The 23,496-nt window shown below is 45.7% G+C and overlaps 1 protein-coding gene across 2 annotated transcripts in view; it reads left to right on the top strand.

Annotated features, from left to right (window-relative positions):
• Positions 1 to 23,496, top strand: part of DRC1 (dynein regulatory complex subunit 1) — a 57,179-nt gene that overhangs the window by 29,056 nt on the left and 4,627 nt on the right. For both annotated transcript variants that reach the window (XM_019020621.4, XM_019020619.4), the window contains exons 6-13: positions 361 to 447; positions 1,468 to 1,590; positions 9,941 to 10,080; positions 15,622 to 15,756; positions 16,116 to 16,348; positions 20,117 to 20,229; positions 21,420 to 21,509; positions 22,017 to 22,106. In XM_019020621.4, the coding sequence (XP_018876166.1) occupies positions 361 to 447; positions 1,468 to 1,590; positions 9,941 to 10,080; positions 15,622 to 15,756; positions 16,116 to 16,348; positions 20,117 to 20,229; positions 21,420 to 21,509; positions 22,017 to 22,106 (1,011 nt within the window). The remainder of the gene's footprint in view (positions 1 to 360; positions 448 to 1,467; positions 1,591 to 9,940; positions 10,081 to 15,621; positions 15,757 to 16,115; positions 16,349 to 20,116; positions 20,230 to 21,419; positions 21,510 to 22,016; positions 22,107 to 23,496) is intronic.

Raw genomic sequence — 23,496 nt, 5'->3', positions numbered from 1 at the left:
CCCCAACCATGGCAACGCATCAGTGGTAGTCACAGTTGAATTACACACCATGGCCTGCCGTGTGACTGCCAACAGGGGCACTGGCCTTCCTCCAGTTCCCTGCCTCTGATATTGACTAAGCCACGGGACTGTTGGCACATCTCCTCTCTGCATTTGGAGTATCGTCTTCATAACGCTAATTTCCATGCAGCTCCTTCCATAGCCATTTGGTCTCATGAAACTTGGCAGGTCTGAATTCGGATTTGACTTTTTCTATGTGGTCGGTGGTATGGCACTTATAGTTACCTAAAAGTTCTTTGACACTGGTGGGACCTGCCCAATCAAAACAGATGCAAGAGTGTTTTTCCTTCTTGGTCGTAGAAAGCATTTGAGGTGGAACGCCAAGAGCTACTGGCCAGTAATAAGAAGAAATGGGAGCGAGCCCTTCAGGCTCATAATGCCAAAGAGGTAAAGGGTGGAGCCTGTCAAGGGTGATCCGTGGGGTCTGGGTGATTTTTATTGTGACTGAATTTGCTAGCTAGCCTTTTTCTATCTTTTTTTTTTTTTTTTTTTTTTTTTTTTTTGAGATGGAATCTTGCTTCTGTCACCAGGTTGGAATGCTGTGGAGCAATCTCGGCTCACTGCAACCTCCGACTGTCTGGTTCAAGTGATTCTCCTGCCTCAGCCTCCCGAATAGCTGGGATTACAGGCACACACCACCATGCTAATTTTTGTATTTTTAGTAGAGACGGGGTTTCACCATGTTGACCAGGATGGTCTCGATCTCCTGACCTCATGATCCGCTCGTCTCGGCCTTCCAAAGTGCTGGGATTACAGGCGTGAGCCTCCGCGCCCGGCCGCCTTTTTGTATCTTAAGTAGAATTGCTGTGGCTGAATGCTACTGCGTTCATTACTGCATTTCCTAGCTAATCCGTGTGGCCTTGCAGATGGGGATTGTCTCTTGGGTGGTGGTGAGTACCACCCGGGCAGCTTGCTGTGTTTTCCGTGGGCCCGTCACTTTCCCCTCTGTTTACTGGGTATCTCACCCAGCTGTGAATATTCATGGCCCAAGGTGTTTTAAGACACCTTTTTAAAGGGTGTGGGATTATCACTTTATTTCAGAGTTGTGAAGAACAAATAAGTGACTTGACCAAGATCCAATAGACTTTTTAGAAATATAAACATCTGATTTCAGGGTCTGTGCGTAATTTATTTTCTTTTTTTTTCAAATATTTAGACTTCAAGGAGATGAACTTAATTTCATAATGGAGCATTCCTCTTAGAGTTTCTGGAGTAATGACCCCATTAGGCAATACAAGCCAAGTCCTAAAAGCCTTGGGTATTCAGGACTTCTGAAAGCCACCAGACTCCCTGTGGAGCCATGAAACTTCCAAACTCTCCCCTGTGTCATGCTGGGCAGGCCATCCGAAAGATTGAGGTGGGGCAAGGGTGGTCCCTAACTTTTCCCTTGTCTTCCTGTGCCTTTAGCTGGAGTATCTTAACAACCGCATGAAGAAAGTAGAGGACTATGAGAAGCAGCTGAACAGGCAGAGGATCTGGGATTGTGAAGAATACAACATGATCAAGATCAAGCTGGAGCAGGATGTGCAGGTGCAACAGCTGGTCCTCACTAGGGTGTCTGGGTGGCAGAGCAGATGGCGAACACCTGTGAATGTTTCATATTTAGCAACTACCTGTGATATTCTAGAGGTAGTCCCTTCAGCACGTATTTATTAATCATCTGCCTTCTTTTAAATGTTCATATCTGAAGGAGCTCATGTACAGGAGGGATGCTTTCTTTAAGAAACCAGTGGAGGTGAGCTGAGCACGGTGGCTTACACTTGTAATCCCAGCACTTTGGGAGGCCGAGGCATGAGGATCGCTTGAGCCCCGGAGTTCAAGACCAACCTGGGCAACATAGTGAAACTGTGTCTCAGCAAAAAATAAAAAGAAATTAGCTGAGCCTGGTAGCACACACCTGTAGTCCCAGCTACTCAGGAGGCTGAGGTTGGAGGGTCACTTGAGCCCAGGAGTTTAAGGCTGTAGTGAGCTGTGATCATACCACTGCACTCCAGCCTGAGCAACAGAGCAAGACTTTGTCAGAAAGAAAGGGAGAGAGAAAGTAAGAGAGAAAAGAAAGAAAGAAAAGAAAGAAAGGAAGAAAGGAAGGAAGGAAAAAAGAAAAGAAAAGAAAGAAAGGAAGAGAAAGAGAAAGAGAGAGAAAGAGAAAGAGAAAGAAAGAAAAACTGCCAAGATGCTACAGAGGTCTGGAAGCCATTTTCTCCTGGCAAAGGAAAAATGTCCCTAGGCCAATTTGGCTGTGTCAGAGAGCCAAAGCTAGGACAGCTACTGGTAATAATGGCAGCCATCAAGTGAGTCTCTCCCATATTCCGGGCACTTAATGAATGGTATCTCTAATCCTCATCATCAACAGCATTTTATACATCAGAAATCTGAAGCTTAGAGACAAAGCTATATATCTAGTACACGATAAACCCTGGATTCAAATCCAATTCTGTCTGGCTCAAAAGCCTATATTCTTCCCCTTATTTCAAACAGCCCCTTGACTGATGGTTGGAAATTTCAGTGAGGCAAATTCTGACTATCAGAAATAAGCTTCTAAGAGCTAGAACTGTCTAATATTCAGAAGGGCGTTCCACAAAACAAAGATTGCTTTATCTCAAAATATGCAAAGGCTGAATGACTGTGTCTGTCTTTGGTATTGAAGAAGGATTCCTGCAGTAGTAGGAGGTTATTTCTGGTTTCTAAAGTTTTTTCCAAGCCTAGGATTCTGTTTCAATACCAGCTAAAAAATGTATCTCTAATTACATGTAGATGTAATGTAATTGCATCTTAATATTCAAGTATGGTCTATTCATTTCAGTCTCTATGTAGAAAAAGGTGTTAGATGAAAGCTTTTCCACGAAGCTTTTGTTAGAGTTTCAGTTCTTTTCCTGTTACTTGAGATCATGAAGTTACATTAAAAACCCCATTGGGTTACAAATATATTTACCAGTCTTGAGAATTTTCCCAGGTCCTTCTCATATTAATGTCACAGAAATGAGAGTTATTGACAGAACACTACAAATCTGTAATACAATAGCACTATTTCTGTGGGCTGTACATGCGATATGATTTTACTGAAAATGGCTATTGTTAAGCTTTCTGAATTTATCTTGTTTCTGTGATAATTTATGTGACAAAACTACATACTGTTGGCCTCAGTGAGATATATGGAATTTCATGTTCTTAATCCAATGTCCAAATATTTGAGTGAAGCAAAAAATTCTAGGACATGGGGAGATCCTGGGGTGGGTTTAGGAGGTAGGGTAAGATCAGAGAAGTGGTGGGCAGGGAGGCAGGGAGCCTGGGAGACCTGGTACCACCCCGGCTGTCCCTGTCCAGGTTGACTGATGGTGGCATGTGTGCAGATGGAGACATTTCAGGCAGAAAGGGGTCACAGTGCCTTTGCATCATAGTTCTTTCCTGTGTCAGATGGAAACCGAGGCTACCTGTACCACTTTCCACACTGTAACAGAGGGAAAAAAAAAATCATCCAATCAGGGACTACCCATGTGGCAACATGTGGAATGTTTTAGTAGGTTAAACTTTATCATAGTGACTCTTAAGTGTACTTTCACTAGACATTCAAGCCAAATGGCACTGATTTTTGTTAAGAAGATATAACATGCAGCTCAACATCAAATTTGCTCTTTGCAACTAATGCATAGCACTCTATCAATTCTAAAATATGGAACTAAAATTCTTGCAAACCACAAAAATAGGAAGGATCCATACACATAGATTTGGATGATGGGTAAAGTACAAGAAGTAAAAAAAAAATGTCTTACTATTCAAGTGCTTACTGCCAGTAAAGGTCATGTTATGAATAACAGAGCAAAGAGAAGCCTGTAAACATTGTGTACTTAGGGGGAAACTCCCTACCACTGCCCACCACCCTAAAAGAAAACTGCTTAGAAACATTTAATTCTTAATGCAGGAAGCAAATGTTTTTTTATCTGTAGGCCTTATACAATCATTTAGGATTGTAAGATGTTCAGCTTAAACTTAGGGGCTGTTACCTTTAAAACCAGAATATTAATCCCCCCAAATTAAATATGTTATTTATTTACACTATATTAATTTACATTGTGCAAAGCACACAGATAAGCAAAGTACAGCCCCTGCCCTCAAGGAACTTATAATCTATTAAGAAAGCAAGCTACCGCCGGGCACAGTGGCTCATGCCTGTAATCCCAGCACTTTGGGAGGCCGAGGCAGGTGGATCATGAGGTCGGGAGATCGAGATCATCCTGGCTAACATGGTGAAACCACGTCTCTACTAAAAATACAAAAAATTAGCCGGGTGTGGTGGCGGGCGCCTGTAGTCCCAGCTACTCAGTAGGCTGAGGCAGGAGAATGGTGTGAACCTGGGAGGCGGAGCTTGCAGTGAGCCGAGATTTCACCACTGCACTCCAGCCTGGGTGACAGAGCGAGACTCCGTCTCAAAAAAAAAAGAAAGAAAGAAAGAAAGAAAGCTACACAAATAGTGTCAAAGAGAAAGAGATGGGGCAGAAAGGGGGAGCAACAGTGTGGCCTGAGATGACATTGCCAGTCTTAGGGTTCCAACATGGGATCCTGCAGGCCCAGCTTAGGGTTGAGATTGTGGTAAGTAGGCCCAGTGGGGTCTCTGGAGTCAGCAGAGAAGGCCAAAGGGAAAGGCTGTTTTAAATTTCCATCCTGCTGGCACATTGGTGGCAGCCTCTTTCCCTGAGCCCATGGGCAAGAGATGACACCCAAAAGCAGCTGTGGAAAAGCTTGTGCTGCTCCAGGAAAAAGGAGGGAAGGTGTTGTCAACACTTATGCTACCTTTACCATAGAAGGACTTTTGTGGCAGGTTAGCTTGTAATCTTTATTGATGACTCATAAAACACAAACATCATGTTTTGCCATTAGTCTTGGGAACATGAACTGCAACTTTGCAAAAATATCTTTGGATAATTGAATAATAAGCACAGACATTTAACAAAATCAATTACAGGTATTTTTAACTTTTATTTTAGGTTCAGGGTACATGTGCAGGTTTGTTTTATGGGTAAACTGCACGTCATAGGGGTTTGCTGTACAGATTATTTCATTACCCGGGTAATAAGCATAGTACTCGATAGGCAGTTTTTTGATCCTCTCCCTGCTCCCAACCTCCACCCTCAAGTGGGCCCCAGTGTCTACTGTTCCCCTCTTTGTGTCCATGTGTTCTCATTGGTCCCACTTATAGTGAGACCATGTGGTATTTGGTTTTCTGTTCCTATGTTAGTTTGCTTAGGATAATAGCCTCCAGCTCCAATTATGTTGCTGCAAAAGACATATTCTCATTTTTTTTTTTAAACCTTTATGTCAAACCGTATGATGTTGTTCTTTTTATGGCTGCATAATATTCCATGGTGTATATGTACCACATTTTAAAAATCCATTCTACCGTTGATGGGCATCTAGGTTGATTCCATGTCTTTGCTATTGTGAGTAGGCTGCAGTGTACATATGCATGCATGTGTCTTTGTGGTAGAACCATTTATATTCCTTTGGGTATATATCCAATAATGAGATTGCTGGGTCAGATGGTAGCTCCGTTTTACGTTCTTTGAGGAATTGCCACACTGCTTTCTACAATGCCTGAACTAATTTACATTCCCTCCAGCAGTGTGTAAGCGTTCCTTTTTCTCTGCAACCTCACCAGCATCTCCTGTTTCTTTTTTTTTTTTCACTTTTTAATAATAGCCATTCTGACTGGTGTGAGATGGTATCTCATCATGGTTTTGATTAGCATTTCTCTAATGATTAGTGATGCTGATCATTTTGTCATATGCTTGTTGGCTGCATGTATGCCTTCTTTTGAAAAGTGTTGTTCATGTTCTTTGCCCACCCACTCCCTCCGCCCTTTATTTTTTGGAGACAGGGTCTTCCTCTGTTGCTCAGACTGTAGTGCAGTGGCATGATCCCGGCTCACTGCAGCCTCGACTTCCCAGCAGGCTCAAGCAAACCTCCCACCTCAGTCTCCCGAATAGCTGGGACTACAGGCACATGTCACCATGCCTGGCTAATTTAAATTTTTTTTTTGTAGAGATAGGTTCTCACTTTGTTGCCCAGGGTGGTCTCGAATTCCTGGCCTCGAGCAATCCTCCCTCTTTGGTCTCCCAAAGTGCTGGGATTACAGGCATGAGCCACCATGCCCAGCCATCCATATACATATTATTATGTAATAACCTGCCTTTAAGAATGAAATTCACATGAGCATGCATATGGTAGAGCTTGCATTTATAGTTCACATGCTCTTGTTGTATTGTAAATATAAAAACAATCCTATGGCCAGATAAGTCTGGGAAATGCTGTCTTAGGGATAGGGGATTATTGCAAGGCCATGAGAAGAAGGAGGGTTTCCTGGAAATCATCGGAGTAGACATTCAGGCACTCTGGGTCTCAGGGCCCCCGCATGGGTCAGTTCCCGGGAAGACAGAACAGCCATTCATTGTCATCCCAAATGGAGAGCAGTTCCGAAGACCCTCCTTCTCTGTGAGTGCTCATACGTTCTCAGATGGTTACATCCCATATGGAGCTTTTCTATTGGACTTTTGTGCCGAGCTGCCTCATAGACCAATGGCTTCCCTTATGTTCAGTCCACGTGTGTTTGGTTTGTGTTCTGATTCCTGACCCACTCACGATGACCAAGGTTGGTAACATTTGAAGTGGCAGAGCTGGTTTCATTTGAGGAATGGAGGCATAAATCATTGCAACTTTGCAAGAAGAGCTTCTGAGAATCCCTTTCCTGGGAGACACTCAGGGCCATCCCTAGAAGGGGACAGGGCCCAAAGCAACTCAGCCTGGGACCACCCAGATAACTGCCATTGAAATGAGGCTGTGCTGTTAGCATCATCCATAGGTCCTTTGGGATACTGTTCAACTCAGACATTTCAAAATTAAATTTTAAACAGGCTCAGAAAGGGTCCTTTGTAGTTGTAGTTGAAGCTTCTGGCAGCTCCCTGCCCTGCCCCAGGTTCCCTCCACAAGGGCCAGGCCTGCACTTGGAGCTGCAGGGTCTGCCCGGCACGATGCTCAGTGCTGACAGGATGGGGTGAGGTGGGCACTTGCACCCATGGCCAGTGGGAGCATAAACCATAGATTGCTCTTTGGAAAGCAATTTATTGAGAACTTTTGACTTAGTCATTTCACTTCTACGAATCTACCATAAGGAAATAAATTTCCCTAAGAGTTGTATATATAATTTGTCCCAGCATTATTTTATAGAAGAGAAAATTATTAAAAGTATATATAACTATATATATATACACACACACACACGACTGTAGGGAAATGGTAAATTATTATGACATGGTAAACATATTAAATATTTCATATATGATGAAACGGCATAGTATATAAAAGTATTCTAGCCTGTAATCCCAGCACTTTGGGAAGTCAAGGCGGGCAGATCACCTGAGGTCGGGAGTTTGAGACAAGCCTGGCCAACATGGTGAAACCCCATCTCTACTAAAAATACAAAAATTAGCTGGGCATGGCGGTGGCACACACCTGTAATCCCAGCTATTTGGGAGGCTGAGGCAGGAGAATCATTTGAACCCGGGAAGTGGAGGTTGCAGTGAGCTGAGATCATGCCACCACACTCCAGCCTGGGCGAGCAAGACTCTATCTCAAAAAAAAAAAAAAAAAAAAAAGGATTCTGTACCATTAAAATGATGTTAATAAAACTTTATTAACATGGAAAATTGTTGTAATATTGAGGGAAGAAAGTAGGATATAAAATTGTAGACACAGTTTGATTCCAACTATGTAAAGGACACTGGAGGGAAACACGCCAACATTAACAGAAGTTGCCTTTGGGGGTGGAATTATGAGTAGCCTTGCAGCTTCTTTCTCCTATGTCTTCTTTTTCATTTGCTGTACTTTCCAAATTTTCTACAATGAGCAAATATTGCTTTTGCACTCAGGAAAAGTTTTTACAAAGAAAAATGTATAACTAGAAAAAGTAAATAAAAAATAAGTAAGTAGGGAAATTGAGAGGTAGGATTAGTTATGATCTCGGGGACTCATATGGTTCTTCATTTACCATCTGTTAAAAGATATTACAGGCTTCTGTTCTGAAGGAGACATTCAAATACTCATCTCATAATGGAGATGAAAGAATCTCTGCCATGGTGACGTAGAATATCCTTGACTAATTCCTCCTGTGGCAATGTGGGTGGGGATCGCCGGATTCCACAGCAAACATGGAAAAGATGTGCTTCCTGACCCAGTGAAGCGTCACCTCCTAGCCAGGGGTCCTCCTCGAGTATGACCCAGAGTAGGCTGTGATGGCCACTTGGAATCACTTCCTCTGTCTATTCCTGGGCCAGAGTCTGTAGTCCAGCAGAGGGAGATGGGATGGAGGCTGGAGACAGCACACACGTGGCAGTTTTATTGAGTTTCTGATTCCACTTGATTGCCTTCCCCATTCCTGCATTTCACTCGGGAGAAGCAGGAGCATGCCAGCCTCCAGCCTTGCCTCTCTGATCTTTTTTTCACAACCTGTCAGGGTGAGCTTTCTACAGTGACTGGACCAACCATTTTCCTTCCCTGCCTAACATTTTCAGTGACCCTCCATTGACTTCAGGATAATGCTTTAAATTCCTAGCTTGGGAAGGCTCTGCTGCTCTGTCAGCCTCATTTCTGACCATTCCTTGCCTCGTGCCTCACATCTAAAACTTCCTGTGGTTTTCCCAAAGCACCCACCCCCCTTGCCTCATATATGCTATTTCCTCTCTCTAGAGCGCTCTCCCTTCAGGTGGCACCTGCGTAACTCCAGCACATTCTCTAGGTCTCAGCTAGACACGCCGTCTTCCAGGGATCCCTTCCCTGGTCCCTCAAGACCAAGGACAGTGCTCCTCTCATTGGTCCCATAACGGTCTGGCCTTCCCTCTATCTTGCTTCTTATCACTAGTGTTTGTTTATCTGCCTCTGTTCTAGACAGGTCAGAACTACGCCTTTCTCACTAGTGTTTTCCCAACAGCACCTCGAAAAGTATCTGACATAGATTAGGCACACAATAAATAATTGCTGAATGAATGAATACAGCTAATGGAAATCCAAAAAGTAAGGATGACTGTGTCTGTCTTCCTTTTAAATGAGCCTGGGTTGCTAAACACTAACACTTCTACCCTGGAAGGTCAAAGTGGGGGAAATTTCAAGTTTTTGTGGCCATATTTATTTCTATGGTGTTTTTAGAGGGGCTACTCATATCTCTAAAGGGTCTGGCGGAAGTTAGCAGAGTTAGTTGGACTTGAAAGCTGTGTGATCTCTCTTAGGCTTTAGGTACACAGATTTTAGCTTATAGTTCATTGACTTGTATTTTATCTGGTTGGCCTTTAACTTGACTCTCATGATACATTTTCTAAAAATGCAGGCTGAGGAACTTGTCCCTAAGGTTCCTCTGGCATGACTTGAACAATTTATCAGAGGCCCATAAGCTAGGGCCAACTATTGTGTGAATATATATATATATACACACACACACACATATATATATATATATTTGTATTTCAGAGCATACCTTTATTTGCATACAATTTTAGATATAATTCACAGAGCAGATAAGTTTATAAATGTAGGAAAGTTTCTTTTTATATTACTTCCAGTATAAATTTCTACCAATACTTTTACCTCTTTATTCTTTATGAATATAGGTACAAAGATGAATACATCTGAATATGGATATGCATAGCTAGGTAAATAAACAGACATAAACAGGATTATATGTCTATGTAAATATTTACCTATATAAAGCATGTTCCCCAAAAGACATTTTAAATACTCTAGTGTATATAATACTAAGGATGCAGGTGTAGAGTTAGTGTGTTTGTGTGTGTGTGTGTGTGTGTATATATATATATATATGTAGTTTTTTTAACTTTAGATTCTTGAGCAGCAGCTTCAGCAGAGGAAAGCAATTTATCAGCTAAACCAAGAGAAATTAGAGTACAACTTGCAAGTGCTGAAGAAGAGAGATGAAGAAAACACAGTAATTAAATCCCAGCAGAAGAGGAAGATCAATCGGTAAGCTAGCATGCAGAGCGTCTTTCTTCTGGGCCTTCTGTGCTGAGAATAGGGATGGATATGTACTTTTTTCTATTGAAGGGGTAGAAACCATTAAAAATATAACCAACACTTATTAAAATAGTTTTTTGGAAAAGTTAATACATTCAATCTCTCCCCAAGAAAAGAGTACATAGCAAAAGATCTTCCGTCCCCATTTGTCTTGCTCCTCTTTCCTACCTCTGTAACCATTATTTGTTTGTCTCTTCCAGAATTTCATTAGGCATATACAAGCCCACACAAATATTCTCATCCCCCATCTGCTTTTACACAAATGATGGCAGTCTGTACACACTCCTGTATATCTTGAAGACCTTTCCATCCCAGTTCATAGAGAGCTTTCACAGTTTCTTAAGCTGCTTACTACCCACTGCATAGATGCACTATGATTTATTTGACCAGTCTCTAATGATGGACATGTAGATTGCTTCCAACCTTTTCCTCTTGCAAATAATACCAACCTAAGTACTCATGACATGTGCCAGTTTGCTTTTGTGGAGATACCGTGGCTCATTGAAAGGTACCTATTGCTTGAAATTTCTCATACATCCTTCCCTTCTTCCTCATCTCCTTACTCCTATCCTTCCTGCCTTTCTTCCTTTAAGAATTGCATTCTAAGTTTCAGACCATTGTGCTAGGCTCTGAGGACCAGAGTGAAATAAGACTTCTTGCTTGTGAAAGGAGACAAGATTGGGGATTTCCCTCCAAATCCCAAATAGCCTATTATTATTTAGGCATTCTTCCACTTGTAGGTTGGTAATACATACATTTTGGACACATGTTGAATGTATAGAGGAACATCAGTTGACCTTTTGGTAGTTACTTATTACAGAAAATGATACTGAATAAATGGGATGGCATCTTAAGCCTGATTATCTGAGAAACAAGAATAGTCAGGGGACAATATTTATGAAAAAATTCCCACTATATATGCACTGTACTAGATAGCGGAACATCCAAGAAAGGCACACATCAATACAGTGAGGAGGCACCTGGGAAAGCTTCCCAAAGAAGTGAAATACTGGAGGGGGTGGGGACATGAATTGGCAAAAAGCAGTTAAGAGGAGACTCCAGGTGGACAGTGCTGGCAGCTGAGAATGGCTGGTCTGAAGGCAAGGAGGTAGGATTCAGAAAGTCACACAGTGGGTGAAGAGAATGGGTAAGGTAGGAGGCGGGAGGAGGCGCTTGAGGCAGAGCTTGGGTTTGATGCGTGTGGCTGAGAGATGAGTGGAATCTTCCCTCTTATTTCAAACTCAGACAGCTTTCCCTCAGCCTGAAAAACCCTTCAACGGACCCTGCTGTTTCTAAGCACCATCTTTTCGTCTCTTGCTTTCATTGCCATTTTCCTTTCCTGCTCACCACCACCCAACATTTCATAATTTGACATATCTGTTTGTGCTGCTCTAACAGACTACCTGAGACTGGATAATTTACAAAGACAAAAGTTTATTTCTCACAGTTCTGGAGTCTGGGAAGGCCAAGATCAAGGCTGGCAGGTTCAGTTTCTAGTGAGGGCTGCATCTTTCAGAGGGGAGGGATGCTGTGTCCTCACACAGCAGAAGAGCGGGAGAGCAAGTTGGCCTAAGGCTTTGGGAGGCCTCTTTTATAAAGGCCTTAATCCCATAATCCCATTCATGATGGAGGAGTCCTCATGGCCTCATTACCTCTTAAAGGTCCTGCCTCTTAATATTATCACATTGACAACACTGAATTTTGGAGGAGTTACATTCAAGTCGTAGCAACCTATGACCCCAGAATTGGACAAAAACTTCCCACAGTAGGATACTGATGATGCCCTTCTAGCCAAGTGCAGTGGCTTCTCCTCAGGCCTCATCTATTATGATTGGATACTGGATTTTCTTCTTTGGTTTAGATGACCCTAAAATATTTGCTCTTCTTTCTTAATGTATTTGTTTCCTTTGGTGGTTCTGCTTTTCCTTGCTTGATATGTCTTGAGTATCTAGATAAGACAATCTAGAAAACCCAGGCCTTACCATTGCTTTTAATTTTTATTTCATCTGTCACATACCTCAGTCTCATGGTTTTGAATATCCCCTTTTTGTTGATGACTGCCAACCTCATATCCCCAATCCTGAGCTCACCTTTCATTTACCTGGAACTGCCAATGTAACAGTTCAGCTTGGAGAGGCCCTGTCATTTCCAGGGCACAGTTTCTGAAACCAGACTTGCCTCTGCTCCCTGTTTCCAGTTCTCCAGCCTCACTCCCCTGCATCTCTAGCTTCCAGGCACTAAGGACTCTGGACTTTTTTTGTTGAGCTTCCTCTTGCAGCCATTCTTCCCTGTTCACTTCCTTGCCTGCTATCTTGCCCAGACCTTCAGTATGCACCTGGAGTTTGTTTTGTTAGCTGCGGTAATTAGATGACACATAGGAACTCCTTTACTGCATGACATTGGAAAAAAACACTTTGGAATGACTACTTATTTTTATTTTTATTTTTTTATTTTTTTATTTTTTTAAATTTTATTTTATTTTTATTGATCATTCTTGGGTGTTTCTCGCAGAGGGGGATTTGGCAGGGTCATAGGACAGTAGTGGAGGGAAGGTCAGCAGACAAACAAGTGAACAAAGGTCTCTGGTTTTCCTAGGCAGAATGTTTGTGTCCCTGGGTACTTGAGATTAGGGAGTGGTGATGACTCTTAACGAGCATGCTGCCTTCAAGCACCTGTTTAACAAAGCACATCTTGCACTGCCCTTAATCCATTTAACCCTGAGTGGACACAGCACATGTTTCAGAGAGCACAGGGTTGTGGGTAAGGTCATAGATCAACAGGATCCCAAGGCAGAAGAATTTTTCTTAGTACAGAACAAAATGAAAAGTCTCCCATATCTACTTATTTCTACACAGACACAGCAACCTTCCGATTTCTCAATCTTTTCCCCACCTTGCCCCCTTTTCTATTCCACAAAACCGCCATTGTCATCATGGCCCTTTCTCAATGAGCTGTTGGGTACACCTCCTAGACAGGGTGGTGGCCGGGCAGAGGGGCTCCTCACTTCCCAGTGCGGGCGGCCGGGCAGAGGCGCCCCTCACCTCCCAGATGGGGCGGCTGGCCGGGCAGGGGGCTGACCCCCCCACCTCCCTCCCGGACGGGGCGGCCGGCCGGGCGGGGGGCTGACCCACCCACCTCCCTCCCGGACGGGGCAGCTGGCCAGGCAGAGGGGCTCCTCACTTCCCAGTAGGGGCGGCCGGGCAGAGGTGCCCCTCACCTCTCGGACGGGGCGGCTGGCCAGGTGGGGGGCTGAACCCCCACCTCCCTCCCGGACGGGGCGGCTGGCTGGGCGGGGGGCTGACCCCCCACCTCCCTCCCGGACGGGGCGGCTGGCCCGGTGGGGGGCTGACCCCCCCACCTCCCTCCCGGACGGGGCGGCTGGCCGGGCAGAGGGGCTCCTCACTTCCCAGTAGGAGCGGCCGGGCAGAGGCGCCCCTCACCTCCCGGACGGGGCGGCCGGCCGGGCGGGGGGCTGACCCGCCCACCTCCCTCCCGGACGGGGCGGCCGGCTGGGTGGGGGGCTGACCCCCCCACCTCCCTCCCAGACGGGGCGGCTGGCCTGGCGGGGGCTGACCCCCACCTCCCTCCCAGACGGGGTGGCTGCCGGGCGGAGACGCTCCTCACTTCCCAGAGGGGGTGGCAGCCAGGCGGAGGGGCTCCTCACTTCTCAGACGCAGCTGCCGGGCCGAGACGCTCCTCACCTCCCAGATGGGGTGGCGGCCAGGCCGAGGTGCTCCTCACATCCCAGACGGGGCGGCGGGGCAGAGGCGCTCCCCACATCTCAGACGATGGGCGGCCGGGCAGAGAGGCTCCTCACTTCCTAGATGGGATGGCGGCAGGGAAGAGACACTCCTCACTTTCCAGACTGGGCAGCCAGGCAGAGGGGCTCCTCACATCCCAGACGATGGGCAGCCAGGCAGACACGCTCCTCACTTCCCAGACGGGGTGGCAGCCGGGCAGAGGCTGCAATCTCCGCACTTTGGGGGGCCAATGCAGGCGGCTGGGAGGTGGAGGTTGTAGCGAGCCGAGATCACGCCAGTGCACTCCAGCCTGGTCGCCATTGAGCGCTGAGTTAACGAGACTCCGTCTGCAATCCCGGCACCTCGGGAGGCGGAGGCTGGCGGATCACTCGTGGTTAGGAGCTGGAGACCAGCCCGGCCAACACAGCGAAACCCCGTCTCCACCAAAAAAATTCGAAAACCAGTCAGGCGTGGCGGCCCGCGCCTGCAATCACAGGCACTCGGCAGGCTGAGGCCTGGAATGACTACTTATTTTTACATCTGTGCTTGGAAAGCCTCCTTGAAGGCTGTAGTTAAGGAAATGGGTTAGCTGTTTCTTTCTATCAGAGACTAAGGTAACGACTTTTTTGCATTTTCTTGATGATGAAAATATGAATGATGAATGTTTGCATTTGAGAGACATTTTGATCATTTCAGAATAATGCTTAGGAGAGGGAAAATTATATTTTTAGAATTTCTAAACTTAAAATATGTTGGCCTTCAGCTTCTCTGTTACTGTGTGAATGGGGCACTGATAAGAGACACCTCTGTAGTAGTTTGAAGTCTGAAGTATGGGCCTGGGTCTAAAAATTGTGCCTGCCATGCATATTTTATGGGCCAAGTTTCCATGCACAGAGCTCCTGTTAGCAGTGAGATGGTGAGCTGTGCCATGCCTGGATTCACAGTGCTATTGGACAGGTTTTAACTGCCTCTTGCTGTTCTGGAAATTTTGGACCATCCCCTCCCCTGCAAGCCTGGGTAAGTTAGATGCCTCACCTCTGGGCTTCCCTGGCACCCTGCATAAAACTCTCCTATAGCACTTTCCACGCTGTACTGTAATTAACGTTTGTCTTTGTTTTTGACTAGACTGATAGTGCCTTTTATTGAAACGTATCTTTGTATTCATCTTTGTCTTTCAACATATCCTTTCTCAAAAGTGGCATTTCATGTTGTTTAACGAATATGTGAATGAGTGAATAAATGAATGAATGAATGAGTTACTGGACCTGTTAACGGTATCAGCTCTTTGAGGCTGGAAGATTTATATATCATAGGCTTTTGTGATATGCATTTTTTTCTTTAAAATTTCCTTGCTTCATGATTGAATTAAACATCCAAGTCATGACAATGAAATCGTTGAGATAGATTATTTAAATATGTGAGGCTGGCCCTAGGTATGGGTATGGGCATTCTGACAAATGATGTATTGTGAAGTAGGTTCTGTCCACAGTCTTGAGTAGGAGGCTGCCTCTTGGTGGGAATGGGCTCTGGATTGTTTTCAATGCGTTTTGTTTTGGACTGTCCCATGATCTCCTGTTGCCTTCTTTTTGTTGATCAAAATGGGATCTGTGTTTTGGAATATATGGGAGGGTTTTCTGCTCTTCCACAGATCTGCTCCTGGGTTTGTGGTAGAGCTGAATCAGGTGGATGAGAGGAACATACATCATACCTTCTATTCAGCTGCAGACTAACTTTTTTCTCCTTCAACCAGCCTGCAGGATATACTTAACAATCTGAGATCAAAATATGCCAAGCAAATAAAGCAGTTTCAGGAGGAGAACCAGTCTCTAACCTCGGACTACAAACGTCTTGTGATGCAATTCAAGGAGCTACAGAAAGCCATGAGGTATCTTAAGGACTTGGTCCTAAGGCACTTGTCCTAGCATAGAGGTGACGGGGATGGAGTTTGTACAGGCTGTGATTTCGTTGGACTTGATGTCACCAGCTATTCTGGGGCTGGACCAGGCACTAGTTAACCTTTTGTGGTGTGTTCCCCTGGCCCTTCACTTGCGTGTCACCTGCCTTTTCTTGAGATGTGTTGGGATGGCTTCCAGTTTATCGTAAGTGGGAATCAGCTGCCCAGGGATGGGGCCAGGCCCAGGAATTAGCACAGCTCCTTTTCATATTCCCGCCCTGCTGCTATTTGAGGGGACCCTGGCCAGGTCCTGGGGCCAGCTGGCCATGCTCTGTGACTCTCCTTCACAGGCATTTTGCTCTTATTGATGATGCGAAGTTTCGGGAGATTTGGCTGATGAATGAAGAGGAGGCGAAGGACCTAATAGCCAGAGCCTTTGATGTGGACAGGATCATCCACACCCATCATCTGGGGCTTCCCTGGGCAGCACCTGATTTCTGGTTCCTGAACAATGTTGGGCCTATTTCTCAGCAGCCCCAGAAGTCCGCCACACAGATAGTAGAAGAAATGCTTATGCGTTCAGGTGACTAGAACATTGTCATAGAGCCTTAGAGCTGGAGGAGGCCCCTGAGAACATCGGGTCAAGCCAGTCACATTAGAGATAGTCTAGGGAGGAGGGGGAAGAGTATGATTATTGGTATCGCTTTTAAGTCTCCTCTAATTTATAGCTTTGCTCTCTCTCCTGTATTATAAACTGGCAGTTAGTTCTAGAAGCTTGATCAGATGCAGGTCCAATTTATTTTTGCTAAGTACACTATTGTGTAGTGTACCTCCATCGGGATAAACTAATGTTAAATTGTCTCTCTTTTTGTGATGTTAGCAACCATTGCTAATCATTGTCTAAGATCCATTAACTGTATTAGGGATTGCAAAATGGTGATATGTTAGATTCTGTTCTTGTGTCTTTATTTAACAGAATGCTTCTTAAAAGAAAATCTTCCCTTCATCAGCAGTTTGCTACCCTGAGATAGTCTGTATATGAAAAGCAGGATAGATGCTTATTTTTTCTCTGTTTACCAGTTTTCAAAATAATGGGTTGGTCCTCTATCATCTTCCAAAGGTACCAATGAATTTTAAAAAAATATTATGAATGCACGAGTTTAAACAAATTTGATGTATTTTAGTTTACTAAAGTAATTATCCTTATTGAGGCTCAAATTGTTCCATCTTTGGCTAGTGGAAATCTTCATATTGGCTTCTGGGTCCTTTTGACTCAGCCCTAGTATTTATTTATTTATTTATTTATTTATTTATTTATTTATTTATTTACTTTTGAGACAGTCTCGCTCTGTTGCCAGGCTGGATTGCAGTGGCACGATCTCGGCTCACTGCAACCTCCGCCTCCCGGATTCAAGCAATTCCCCTGCCTCAGCCTCCCGAGTAGCTGGGACTACAGGTACACACTGCCACACCCGGCTAATTTTGTGTATTTTTAGTAGAGACGGGGTTTCACCATATTGGCCAGGATGGTCTCCATCTCCTGACCTCGTGATCCCCCCACCTCAGCCTCCCAAAATGCTGGAATTACAAGTGTGAGCCACCGCGCTTGGCCAGCCCTAGTAGTTTTTTTTTAACAGCGTCCTGGCTTTCCAGGATGACCAGGTGTTCAAGGCACACATTATATTTTTCCTGCCTCTTGTCTGGAATCAGCCATTTCTCCAAGGATCTCCTGGTCCTTTCCAATAGGGAATTTTTTTTTTTTTTTTTTTTTTTTTTTTTTTTTTTGAGATGGTCTTACTCTGTCGCCCAGGCTGGAGGGCAGTGGTGGGATCTCGGCTCACTGCAACCTCTGCCTCCAAGGCTTCAGCAATCCTCCCACCTCTGCCTCCCGAGTAGCTGGGACCAAAGACTCGTGCCACAATGCCCAGCTAATTTTTGTATTTTTTTGTAGAGACAGGGATTTGCCATGCTGCCCAGGCTGGTCTCAACTCCTGGGCTCAAGCGATTCCTTCCCAGAGTGCTGGGATTACAGGCTTGCGTCACCATGCCTGCCCAGGGAATGGTATTTAGAAACCACGCTGTGGGCGCTGGGTGCTTATTGTTTTGGATTGGCCATTGTTTCTAGGCCTTTTCAGTGGACAGAGCTGAGAGTATAGGATTTCTTTTTTTTGGTAATAAAATAAATCATGAGTTCATCCTAATACCTCCTCATCAACAGGATGCCAGGATTTTTATTTAACAGCATCAAAGTGTATCCCCTTTCTTCCAACTTGAAAATATTAGTGCTCAGTGACTTCAAAATAATGAATCACATGCCTTCCCCACAGCACCACAGAACCGCCTCAGAGGAAAATATCAGCCCTGCCACCAACAAATGATTACTAAAGACAGTTTACACTGTTTTATGGTTCCTTTTATTCTTAAAATGTGTCCCTCCAGGGATGTACAGACAGATTGCTATATTTTAAAGTCACCTGGAGCCAGGTGCAATGGCTTACCCCTGTAATCCCAGCACTTTGGGAGGCCAAGGGGGGCAGATCACCTTAGGTCAGGAATTCGAGACCAGCCTGGCCAACATGGCGAAACCCTGTCTCTACTAAAAATACAAAAAATTAGCCGGTCATGGCGTGCGCCTGTAATCCCAGCTACTCGGGAGGCTGAGGCAGGAGAATCGCTTGAACCCGGGAGGTGGAGGTTGTAGTGAGCCAAGATTGCACCACTGCACTCCAGGATGAGCAACAGAGTGAGCCTCTTTCTCAAAAAAATAAAAAATAATAAAAATTAAAAAAAATAAAAATAGGCCAGGTGCGGTGGCTCACGCCTGTCATCCCTGCACTTTGGGAGGCCGAGATGGGCGGATCATGAGGTCAGGAGTTCGAGACCAGCCTGACCAACATGGTGAAACCCTGTCTCTACTACAAATACAAAAATTAGCCGGGCATGGTGGCACGCGGCTGTAATTCCAGCTACTCAGGAGGCTGAGGCAGGAGAATCACTTGAACCCGGGAGGTGGAGGTTGCAGTGAGCCGAGATTATGCCACTGCACTGCAGCCTGGGTGACTGAGTGAGACTCTGTCTCAATAAATAAACAAATAAATAAAAATAAATGCACTTGGAATAGTTTCTGTGTGGTTATATCACCAGCTTGATACACATATAGGAATTTTTGTTTCGTTTTACTTTTGATTATTAGGGATTGGTTTTTTACAATTTAATTATGCTTTTTGTTTGGTTTTTGTTTTTTTGAGGCAGACTCTCACTCTGTTGCCCAGGCTGGAGTGCAGTGGTGCAATCTTGGCTCACTGCAACTTCTGCCTCCTGGATTCAAGCGATTCTCCTGCCTCAGCCTCCTGAGTAGCTGGGATTACAGGTGCGCGCCACCATGCCCAGCTAATTTTTGTATTTTTAGTATAGACGGGGTTTTGCCATGTTGGCCAGGGTGGTCTCGAACTCCTGACCTCAAGTGATCCACCTGCTTCGGACTCCCAAAGTGCTGGGATTACATGCGTGAGCCACCGCGCCTGGCCTAAAAATTTAATTTTAATTAAGAAAATTTTTGGCTCTTGCTGTCAGCTGTCAGTTCTTGCTGTTAATATTTCTCTGGGCCAGGCGCCGTGGCTCATGCCTGTAATCTCAGCACTTTGGGAGGTCAAGGCAGGCAGATCACTTGAGCTCAGGAGTTCGAGACCAGCTTGGCCAACGTGGCAAAACCCCATCTCTACGAAAAACACAGAAATTAGCCAGGTGTTGCGGCGGGTGTCTGTAATCCCAGCTACTTGGGAGGCTGAGGGAGGAGAATCACTTGAACCCAGGAGGCGAAGGTTGCAGTGAGCCGAGATCACACCACTGCACTCCAGCCTGGGTGACAGAGTGAGACTCCATCTCAAAAAAAAAAAAAAAAAATTATCTGTGAATGTGCAAAGCCACCTGCCCCTGCTTTGAGTTGGCTACTTCTATCTAATCTGTTGCAGGTTTAGAAACCATATAGCCACTTGCTAGATCATCTCTGAAATAAGAATAAATGGGCTCACACTCTCCCTCCCACTTCCTGGTTCATGGCTGGATTTTGAGTATGATGTTTCCAGGTAGACGCAATTTGGAAAAGTAGGGCATTACAGGCTGGCTGGGAATGGCCGAGTTCTCCAGGTAGTCTCTGATTCCGACCCCCTAGCCCGCCTTCCCGCCACGTAATAGGCTTTTTTCATCATAAAGAGACTGTGAGAATGCCTCACAGAGGCTTTTTAAGAGGTACATTTTCTCAAGGAAAGCCATCTGACTGTTTCTCAGAGTCAACTAGCTCCAGAAATTATCTTCTTTTTCTTTCTCTCTCCTCCCCATGACCCATCTGCAGAAGAGGAGGAGGCAGAAGAGGCCACCTCGGAACCAGAGTCCTACCTGGATTTGCCAAAGCAAATTTCTGAAAAAACTACCAAGAGGATCCTGATGCTCCTGTGTGACGAGTCGGTGAGGCCAGGCGGGGGCTGCAGCAGAGGGACTCACGGGGGTGTGCAGCTTCTGAGGCCTCTGCTGGGCCAGTGCTAGCCTGGAGTCAGGAGTGGGCCAGTCCTCCCCTGGCCAAGCCCAGGGTTGGGCCCTGAGGAGCAGAGTCAGGATGGCCCCCGGACTTCAGGGCCGGTTCATAGAGGCCTTGCCTCTGAGCTGGCCCAGCTGGAAAATGGGTCTAACCTTGGTTGGCCAGCATGGCATAGTTTAGGCCAGCTGGAGGGCTCCTGCCAGCTTTAAATGATGCTGCTTCTGAGACAGAAGTTGCACCACCTCACCTCCATGAACCAACTTGCTAAGTGATGTGGCCACACTGACATGGCCCTTCTCAGGGGCTTGTTTTGGGGGTGACTCTGGCTATGTTGGGATTTGGATGTCTGCATTGTATGTTAGCAAACATGATTAGACTTAGAATAAAAGCTGCATTGAGCTGGTTCAGCTGGAGGTTGGGTTGTGGTCAAACATGGGCAGTGTTTGTTTGGATATTACGGTTCTGAAATGGGTATTCTTTTGGGATAGTGAGGGCAGTTGCCTTTGGCTGGCTCTTGCCACTGAGGGCAGCTGCTGCTGAAGGGGTCAGGTGGCAGGTTCTGCCCTCTGAACCTGCAGCTGGACGCAGAGGCCACCTCCCCATGGAGCCCTCCCCCAGGCATCCCAGCTCAGAGCGGGCACCGCATCTGCTCAGCCGCCCTCTCCCTTCCACCGCATGTGTGCTGTGTTTTGGTTTGGGGTGCCCACCACTTTCCATGCCTCCCTGTCCTGCTGCTGTGTTCTGTAGATATTTGGGGACAAGACTATGGGTGAAGCAGGAGCCTGTGACTGGGTCAGCTTTGGACTGTGGTGGGGGCCTCAGGAGTTTGCCCAGTGGCTTGTGGGTGAGGTGGGTTGGTGCCCTTCTGGGTGGGAAAAGCTAAGCCTGTGGTAAGGATGGGCTTTGTCCCTGGCCTTGCTTGTCTCTGGCCTTGCTCCCTGGGGAGGGGGGCGTTCATGGGCACCCCAAGAAGGCTTTGCTGGGGCCCACTGCTGGCTCCCATCCCTGGGCGTCTGCTCCGTGGCATGGTCCCTGGAGTGTTACGCGGGGCAGCTGCAGACCCTGGGACTCGCTCCTGAAACCTGTCCCCGACGGGAGATGCGTTCTTCCTTCTCCCCAGGGGTTCCTCATAGAGAGCAAGCTGCTGAGCCTTCTCCTGCCCCTGGAGCAGAATGAATGCTATCTGCTGAGGCTGGATGCCATCTTCTCCGTGAGTCCAATGGGGCTGGGAGGACACGGGCGGGGCTGCAGCTGGGCGTGTTCTCAGATGGCCCTGCCATTGCCTCAACCCTGGCAGTGGATGAGGGTCTCCCGGGGCTTCCCCTGCTCCCTGTCACGTTCTTCCCTTAACCTGCCCTCCACACAACACATTGGTCTCAGACTCACTGCAGTGTCTCCCACCACTGAACCTTCCTCTACTAGCATCTTCCTCTCAGGTTGTAGGTTCTCCCTGACACCCCCAAACTCAAATCTGGTGCAGCCCCACTAGGCATCCTCACAGCCATGGGATCCATATGGAGCAGTTCCTGGCTCTGTGAGCATTGTTTCCGTGTGTTCTGATGTGTGTGTCCCCAAGTTCACAGTCGCTTCCCAGCGTTGGATGAATGCCCTCCACAAGCCAAGCCTCCCACTCTTAGGAGCTGAGCATCTGTCAGCTGCCCAAGCCCGTGGCCTCTTTGATGGGGTGTTTGAGCAACCATCCTGTTTTTTGCCCCAGGCCCTTGGAATTGAAAGTGAGGATGACTTGTATAAACTGGTGAACTTCTTCCTTAAATATCGAGCTCACCGTTTATCTTCCAGCCTCCAGGTAAGGCAAGGTGCAAAGAGAAGAAAGCATTTTCTTTCTTTCTTATTTATTTATTTATTTATTTATTTTATTATACTTTAAGTTCTGGGTTACAGGTGCAGAACATGCAGGTTTGTTACATAGGTATACATGTGCTCTGGTGGTTTGCTGCACCCATCAACCCATCACCTACATTAGGTATTTCTCCTAATGTTTTCCCTCCCCTAGCCCCCACCCCCCGACAGGCCCCGGTGTGTGATGTTTCCCTCCCTGTGTCCATGTGTTCTCATTGTTCAACTCCCATTTATGAGTGAGAACATGCGGTGTTTGGTTTTCTGATCTTGTGATCGTTTGCTGGGAATGATGGTTTCCAGCTTCATCCATGTCCCTGCATTTTCAGTTCTCCTGAAGCCCTCAGAGCACAGTGCTGTCTTTGAGTAGCACTTCTGGAGAAATAGCGGGGCTTTTATGTCAGGTATAGCTAACTTAGCATTTCCCTTATTGTTTATCAATTTGTCTCTTTGTAAAGGGAAGAATGGCTTGGGGGTGAGATGCTGTTCTTATACCGAGGCCCAAGGAATCTTTTCCTGCACCCTCCCTCAAAACCAGGTCTCAGCCACTGTGAGACCAGAGCCCACCAGGTTCTGAATATTGTGATCCTTAATACTTTCCCGCAAGGCAGGGCCCATTTGTCCTACATATCTTGATTGTAATTGATTTCAGAAGGTGAATCAAATATTACCTATTTTAAAGAAGTTGCCATATTAAAAGTCATATAACATTTTAATTTAGAAATGAAAAGTGTGAATGAAAAATGTTTTTAGTACTGCTAGCCCAAAGCTGAGTAGCCTGACATGCCTCTAAAAAGAGTTGGCTGGGCTAGGCACAGTGGCTCATGCCTATAGTTCCAGCTACTTGGGAGGCTCAATTTAGCCCAGAAGGTTGAGGCTGCAGTGAGCCATGATTGCACCACTGCATTTCAGCCTGGGTGACACAGTGTGAGACACTGTCTCTAAGGGAAAAAAAAGAGAAAAGAAAAAAAGAGTTGGCAGAATGGACAAAACTACAAAGCCGTAAAGGGAATAAAAGCTATATTTGACTACAGAATTTAAAAACAATTCTGTAGTGCAAAAATCATGATAAGCAAAGTTAAGAGATGAATGACAAGCTGCAGAGAAATATTTTCAACTCATAGTTAAGGCATTTCCTTAATATATAAAGAGCTCTCAGAAATCAATAAGAAAAAGACCAACAAAAGGAACAGATAACAAATATGAATGAACAACTCCTAGAAGAGGCAATACAGGTAACTCTTAAACATATGAAAAGATAATCAGCCTTCCTTGTAATAAGAGAAATGCAAATTAAAATGCCTGATTTCCATTTTGCCAACCTGTTATGTTGGCAAAAA

This window comes from Gorilla gorilla, chromosome 12 (genome assembly GCF_029281585.2).
Source record: "Gorilla gorilla gorilla isolate KB3781 chromosome 12, NHGRI_mGorGor1-v2.1_pri, whole genome shotgun sequence".
In the NCBI taxonomy this organism is placed as follows: Eukaryota; Metazoa; Chordata; class Mammalia; order Primates; family Hominidae; genus Gorilla; species Gorilla gorilla.
Note: the sequence above shows the minus strand (reverse complement) of the source record. Positions and strands in the feature narration are given on the sequence as shown.